At 41.2% G+C, this 7,500-nt stretch overlaps 2 protein-coding genes across 2 annotated transcripts; both read left to right on the forward strand.

The window, feature by feature from the left end:
• Window positions 1–2,856: 2,856 nt before the first annotated feature.
• On the forward strand, window positions 2,857–3,699 carry LOC119582992 (general transcription factor II-I repeat domain-containing protein 2-like). Its single transcript, XM_037931505.1, has 2 exons — window positions 2,857–3,184; window positions 3,215–3,699. Exons 1-2 carry the CDS (start codon window positions 2,857–2,859, stop codon window positions 3,697–3,699), a joined length of 813 nt encoding a protein of 270 aa, XP_037787433.1.
• A 65-nt stretch (window positions 3,700–3,764) lies between these two features.
• On the forward strand, window positions 3,765–4,481 carry LOC119582993 (general transcription factor II-I repeat domain-containing protein 2-like). The gene has a single exon (XM_037931506.1). The coding sequence runs from the start codon at window positions 3,765–3,767 to the stop codon at window positions 4,479–4,481; it is 717 nt and encodes a 238-aa protein (XP_037787434.1).
• Window positions 4,482–7,500: the final 3,019 nt, after the last annotated feature.

Consider the following 7,500-nt stretch of genomic DNA (forward strand, 5'->3'; position numbering starts at 1 on the left):
CATGGATAAGTTTGGCGACGAGAATAAAGATGAGGATCGTTTTGCGTGCGCCGGGAGAGACAAAGGCTCCAGTAGTGAAACAACAATTCTCTAATGCAAACTCTGTGGTTCAGTTAAGAATTGTTTCAGTTGTTTAGTGGATTATTAAAACGACAGAGAACTTTACGTTATATATGCTAACCCCGCTCTTTTTCTCCTACTACTCTTGTCTTTATTTCTGTCTAGCTCCTTTTCTTTATCAGTCTCTTCCCAGCCACTTTTCCTAATGGTTAACGATATCGATAGAGGTACCACTGCTCCTACTACTATAGAACTATTGTTAATACTACTACTATTATTATTATCATGATTGTTATGTTGGTATTAGTAGTATTATTATATTCACCATGAAAAGAATAAAAAAACAAAACAAAAACCTACACAAGCAGCAATAATATAGGAAGAGAAGATTGATAATAACAGCACTTGATAACAATAAAAGCAATAATGACGATAATATCTCATATATGTTATCCCATATAACCAACTTTCCAGTGAATACATGCTTCCCCTCCACCCCTAAAAAAAAAAAAATAATAAGGAAGCGACCCGTTGGGTGTTTAACATCCAAAGGGCGGGAAGCACAGGACGAGTGGCTTTGTTTGAGGACTAGTTTTGTTAATGCAGATGGTATTAGTTACTACCGGATCGTGTATTTGATGTTATTACTGTTGATTTTATTGATTTCTAGTGTTAATTATTTTTCTTTCTCTCTCTCTCTCTCACCTTCGGCGATAACAAGAAAGGCTTGGAGGGGGTAGCCGAGGGTAACAGCTGTGTCCCCACGCCCTAGGGTGGAAGCGCCCCAGAAATACCCGAAGGAGTCAGTCTGAGTCCGTTCCTTGAACCGCGAGCACCTTCCCCCTTAGCCCGTAGGAGCTGACACCGCCTCCGCCAGGACTACCGCGACAAGAGCAACTTAAAACTACATGTCTGTTCTTTCAATAAAGCTGAGAATCAGACACTGAGTTTTCCTCTGGACCTGCCAGATAATATAGTGGTATTCCAGTATAATTCAAATTAGAGACCGTAATATCTGGTAGCAGTTGTGACGTTGCGTCCTTTTGGCACGCAACACGAATACACCCCCGAAGAAAATCCACTTGACCACTACAAGACATGTGTTAAACCGTTGTTTGTTAGGTAAAAAGTTCTAAATGACAGCAAATGGCACGTTCTCACACTATTCCCTTCACCTCAGATCGCATTTCCGTGTGATTGAGTATGTGGTCAACAAACATGAATATCGTTGTTAGTTACGTAGTTCATCAATTTCTCTCGTTTTTAGAGATCTATATTATTTGCAATGAATTTAACACGTTCGTGATTTTATCTTATCACGAATATCATTTCATTTTATCTCGTTTCTCTCCTCACCCTGACCTGACCCCACTTTCTCTTTCGCTTGTGGTCAGGGGAATATGAGGGAAGGGTCAAGACATGACCGCTTGGTTCCCTGTAATTTGGTTGTTGTTTTGTTGACTTGGGGATTAACCGTAGCATTGTTACATTGCTTTTTGGTGATACGTTCTATCGGCGCTAGAACGGAGTGTGTAACGCAATTTTGTTAATATTTATTATAGTGAATACAACGTAGAATCTCCCCCATATCATAGTGTACTGGATTGCCGATATTACCCCGGGGTTGTGTAAACGCCTAATAGATCTGCGCTCCGACGTTCGACAGTAGTTATTCGTTCGATCGGCAACTTTCAGTCGGTGTGACCCGCGGTTATGTCTGTTAAATAATGTAGGACTAGGGTTTAAGCTAGAATCATTATTCGCTTATTAATCACACCCTTCTCACCCTCTTGAAGTCGCTAGCATGTTTTGGATAATTCCCAAGCGATCAAGGGATTCGTAGGTAAATATCTGTAAGGTATGTCACGAGTCCCCATCACAGATATGCAGAAAAAAGCAGGTTATTTATAGATTTTCCTGGCTCGAGCCGCTTCAGTCAATGTACGGCAGGAGTGTCAAACTTACGGCCCGTGGGCCAAATCAGGCCCGCGAACGGGTTTAATCCGGCCCGCGAGATGATCTGAAGTTAAAATTAGCTGCAATTTTTCAATGAAAGAAACTGCTGTTCTGAATGTGTCCACTGGATGGCACAATAGCAATTATGTTAACCCTTTCCCGCTGGGGAAAATAAAAAAAAAATGGGGAAAATGCTATGCTCATTTTCTATGTTTTTTGTGAAATGTCTCTACACATAGATGGCTCTGCTAGTCCTTAGCCACAAAGGAGCCACTTAGTAGACTTTGTGACCGTACCTAATTTCATCTTTCCTTAAAGTGGCGGGAAAAATGTATTTTTACTAATGCTATGAATATTTATGATGTAATTTTTATTATAAACATTATAATTTCTATAATGTTATAAACATTTGCAACAGCAAAATAAGATAATGTGAAATATTTTCGTAAATCAAGGAAAAGGGCAAACGGGCGTGACAGGCAATACTCGTAATTGGCTCATTGGTGATTTAGTACCAATGTCGCCATCTTTGTTAAAAAACAATCAAACAAGTAAACGCACTGTTTATACCGGGGCCGAGCAAGTAGGACTGACAGCTGGCCTGGAGCTAGCTGCCATACGTGTTCTACTTTGAACATTACACACTTTGACACCCTTATTGCCCCAAAATGTCTCTGTCAAAATAGAGAAAAGTGGACACAGAATGTAGAGTTTTCCAAGAAAAAAGGTCATCATCCTATTTATTCACAGAAGTGAATGGGAAACCTGTGTGTTTGGTATCTTCACAGCAGGTTTCAGAGCTGAAAGAATATAACCTTCGGCGCCACTATGAGACTCTTCATGCCGAAAAATACAAAAACTTGCAAGGACAGCAGAGACGAGAAGGTAAATGAACTTTTGACGGCTCTGAAGAAGCAGCAGTTTGTGTTTTCTCGTAGCCGAGAAATAAGTGATGCTGCAGTGAAAGCCAGCTACCTTATTGCTAATAAAATTGGACTGGCTTCAAAACCATTTAGTGAGGGTGAATTTGTGAAGACATACATGCTGAAGGCTGCAGAGACTGTGTGCCCTGAAAAGCATCAGGCTTTTGCAAATATCAGCCTGACAAGAAACACAGTTGCAGACAGGATTTCTGATCTTGCGGAGGATTTGGACAGCCAATTGAAGCGCAAAGTAAAGTAATTTATTGCGTTTTCAGTTGCAATCGATGAAAGCACAGAGATTACAGATGTTGCGCAACTGGTGATATTCATCCGCGGAGTTGATGACACTTTGACTGTCACCGAGGAGTTCGTGGAGTTGGTGCCAATAACGGACACCACAACAGCAGCTGATATTGTCACCGTCCTCGTCGGAGCGTTGGACAGGGTTGGAGTGGACTGGTCTCGCGCTGTCAGCCTGGCTACAGATGGTGCACCTTCAATGACCGGGAGAAAAGCAGGTGTTGGGACAAAATTCAGAGAGAAAGTGCAGGCTGCAAATGGAAGACGTGATTTTTGGACTTTTCATTGTATTTTGCATCAGGAGGAATTGTGTTGCAAGTCATTGAAAATGAATAATGTCATGGAGGTGGTCGTCCGAACCGTAAATTTCATCCAATCCAGAGGCCTGAATCATCGTCAGTTTGACAGCCTTCTCAGAGAGAAAGACCAAACTATGGCCTGCCATACCACACCGAGGTAAGATGGTTAAGTCAATGTGCTGTGCTGAGGCGCTTCTTTGATTTAAGTGGGGAAATTAAATAGTTCATGGAAAAAAAGGGCAAACCAGTGTTAGAATTTAAGTCAACAGAATGGATGCAGGACCTTGCATTTATGGTGGATGTTACAGAACACCTGAATAACTTGAACAAAATGCTGCAAGGGCGCAGCAAAGTTGTCATGCAGTACTATGACAGCATATGTGCGTTCAAATTGAAGCTGTTATTATGGGAAACACAACTCGCGGGTGGTGATGCTGCTCACTTTCCTTGTCTGAAAGATGTGTGTGCGACCCAACATGCTGCAGACATGAGGCGGTTTAAAGATAAAATAACGGGACTATTGCGGGAGTTTGAGCAACGTTTTCAGATTTTTGGTGAACTGGAGAAAGACTTCAAAGTTTTTTGCTCGCTATTCAGCGTGAGTGCCTCTTATCTGCCCATCAACATCCAACTAGAAATAATAGACTTGCAGTGTGACTCAGATTTGAAGGGCAAGTTTGCCACAGCTGGCTTGGACACGTTTTACCAACATCTCTTGCCAGGTTACCCCAACTTGACAGCCCTTGCTGCAAAAGTGTTGTGCATGTTTGGAACCACAGAGCAAGTATTCTCTGTAATGAACATCAACAAAACAAAGCTGTGCTCAAGACTTACGCACAAGCACTTGAATGACATCCTGAAACTGACTGCCACTCAAGATGTGATGCCTAATATTGATGCACTTGTGACAGCTAAAAGATGCCAGGTTTCAGGAGTAAAATAAACAGTGGGTAATCCCACTTAAAATGCTTCATGAGAGACTTATGCACCCTGATAAAGTTCCGTGAAAATAAATGCCTTCTGTGGATATTTAAAGAAAGTGAACAATGTGATTTACTGTAAAAATGTCAGTCACTTCAGTTCATAAGTTTGGTTTGTTGAAATTGTTCATGCACTGCACAGCTTTTATAATTCTATCAATAAATAGTGTAGCCTACAAGGCAGGGAGTAACTCAACCCTTTTGAATAGTTTTTACCTCAGAATGTATGGTGTGGTGAGTTAGCTCAGGATTAAGATGTGGAAATGACAAATGAGGTATTTGATATCTAGGAGAGTATTTTGTTCAATCCCAGATAGGCTGTGACTTAAAGTTGTATGCCTTTGTAGATGCACTGAGATGAAGTGTAAATTCCAATTTCTGAGGAATTTTTCTTAAAATTGCACCAATTTTTTCCTCAGAATTTTCAACTAATTTGAAGTGTTTTGTAAAGAGCATTATTTGTGATGTGTTCAGATTGTACCAAAGTAAAACAAAGGAAACACATCTGAAGTTGTCATTATTCTTAAGGTATGCCATGATTTTACCGGTCCGGCTCACTTGGGAATAGATTTTCCCCTATGCGGCCTAAAATGAATTTGACACCCTGATGTACGGCATTTTGGGTATAGGATCCCACCGTCGATGAAATCTAACATGCATACCTAGACATGTACCTCGGCAATTCAGATTTCTGGCCTGAGAAGATATGCTTGCTAAATAGCTTGTGAATATTTTTTCATGTCACCATTCATTCATGCGTACATTCTCTTGCATATCATTAAATGTTGAATTCAGTGTGGTAGTTGAAATAATTTTATATAGCTAGCATTGCTAATTTACTTCAGTTTTGTTATAGTGAACGTTAATATTCGTGTTTATGATTCATTCTCTGTGTGAGGTCATTCTCGCTTTCCCTCTCATTCACGCTAGCTGTCATTCACACACGCATACACACACACACTCATGTCACTCATCCACGCAGAACAAAAGACACTGAAACCTTTTCATTAACAGGGTTTGCTGCTGTCTTAGTGCTGGCGTAAAGATCTATGATGTACCTCTTTAGCCCGCGATTTTGTCAGTCGTGACAAATGATTTGTACATGATGTACAAATTACAATTATTTCTTCTCTGTGTGACGACAGTGGTTCAAGTAAATCCTTGCAGAATTTATTGTCATTTCCCTTATCTACTCTCATATCTATCAGAGACAGTTGGTAGTTCAAGCCAGGTCCATGCGGATCGCTACTGTCGTCTCCCTTTCCTATTTTTTTCTTTTTCTTTGTGAAAATAAAACACAAAAAAAAAAAAAAAAAAAAAAAGTAAAAAAAAAAAAAAAAAATTAAACACTGCAAATTGATATAAATTACCGGCTAGGGGTAATTAACACCCCCTATTCTCTGTTGCTTTCTTTTTCTCTTACTATCTGGCCTTTATGTGTATGATCTGGTTCCCTGACTATATATTGCAGTCGGACCAACGATAACCGACACGGCACCGAAGGAGGACCCTGCTGCAGACGATATCTGTGAGGACGTGTGGACGAGGACGCCGCCGAGTTAGGCCTGGACGAGGAATACGAGAAAGTCTAGATGAATCCGAAGTCAAGTAGGACCTGTGCGAGACTTTCGAGGACATGTGGACATCGAGGATGGACAGATTACACCGAGGACTAGGAAGAAGAGTAGGTGGTCGAGCAATATAGCATATACATAAGTCTATTTCTGTTATCAGTGGACCACGTGGCTGTTTACCACGTGGATCCAAGTCCCAAATAGGAACCATTCACTCAGCGAAGGCGTAGATGACAATTATATCTGATCTCGTTTGACCTTTCAGTTTGTGACCAGCACCCGACGTGGTAAGGTTGGCCTAGCCCTCCCCCTCCAGGCAGGCTGACCTGACACGGGAGCCGCCTTACCCACCAGACATAGTCTCGTGTGTTCCCGTACTGTGTGTCAACTCTTAGTAATATAGAGTCACCCCGATATACCAGTATCACTACCCCTGCAAAGCCATTATAATAGGGAGAGTGGTGTGACATCTATTAATAGTGGAATCTGCCTGAGCCAGTGTGACATCCATTAATCAAGAGACCGGCCGGGTGGCTGTTGACCGCCTGGGTCATGACCTCACCTTCGGCGATAACAAGAAACGCTTGGAGGGGTAGCCGAGGGTAACAGCTGTGTCCCCACCCCCTAGGGTGGAAGCGACGACCCAGAAATACCTAAAGGACTCAGTCCGAGTCCGTTCCTTGAACCATGAGCACCTTCTCCCTTAGCCCGTAGGAGCTGACGCCGCCTCCGTGTGTCTGTTCTTTCAATAAAGCTGAGAATCAGACGCTGAGTTTTCCTCTGGACCTGCCAGTTAATATAGTGGTATTCTAGTATAATTCAAATTAGAGACCATTATACTCTCTCTCTCTCTCACTCTCTGCCTCTCTCTCTCTCTCTCTCTCTCTCTCTCACTCTCTCTCTCTTTCATTATCTCTCCCTTTCTCTCTCTATGTCTCTGTCTCTCTCTCATGAGCACACGCACGAATTTGCTGAAGTTAGGTAAATCAAACATAGATACGGTAGTGGGTGAGTCTATCGTAGATATGGTGAGATGGGAACCACCAGCAGTGATTACCTAAACTACTACTCCCCTGGGGAAGGATCACTGGCCAGCTACCCCCGAGGCAACCATGATATCAACATGGTATCAAGAAGTTCGTCAAACACCGCATCGGTGATGGCACCAAGAAAAAAAAAGTATATATATATATACATAACTATAAACATTTATATATATATATAAAATGTATGTATGTATATATATATATATATATATATATATATATATATATATATATATATATATATATACATATAAGCATACATATATATGCACACACACACACACACACACACAAACACACACATATATATCTATATATATGTATGCATATTATACATATATGTATATGTATATCTACACACA

This window comes from Penaeus monodon, chromosome 16, assembly GCF_015228065.2.
Source record: "Penaeus monodon isolate SGIC_2016 chromosome 16, NSTDA_Pmon_1, whole genome shotgun sequence".
Taxonomy (NCBI): domain Eukaryota; kingdom Metazoa; phylum Arthropoda; class Malacostraca; order Decapoda; family Penaeidae; genus Penaeus; species Penaeus monodon.

Bases quoted from the DNA above. Each gene is read 5' to 3' on its own strand.
- LOC119582992 (XM_037931505.1), top strand. From the start codon at position 2,857: ATGCCGAAAAATACAAAAACTTGCAAGGACAGCAGAGACGAGAAGGTA. The intron at 3,185-3,214 runs GCAAAGTAAAGT...TTGCGTTTTCAG, and splicing joins TTTGGACAGCCAATTGAAGC to TTGCAATCGATGAAAGCACA.
- LOC119582993 (XM_037931506.1), top strand. From the start codon at position 3,765: ATGGAAAAAAAGGGCAAACCAGTGTTAGAATTTAAGTCAACAGAATGG.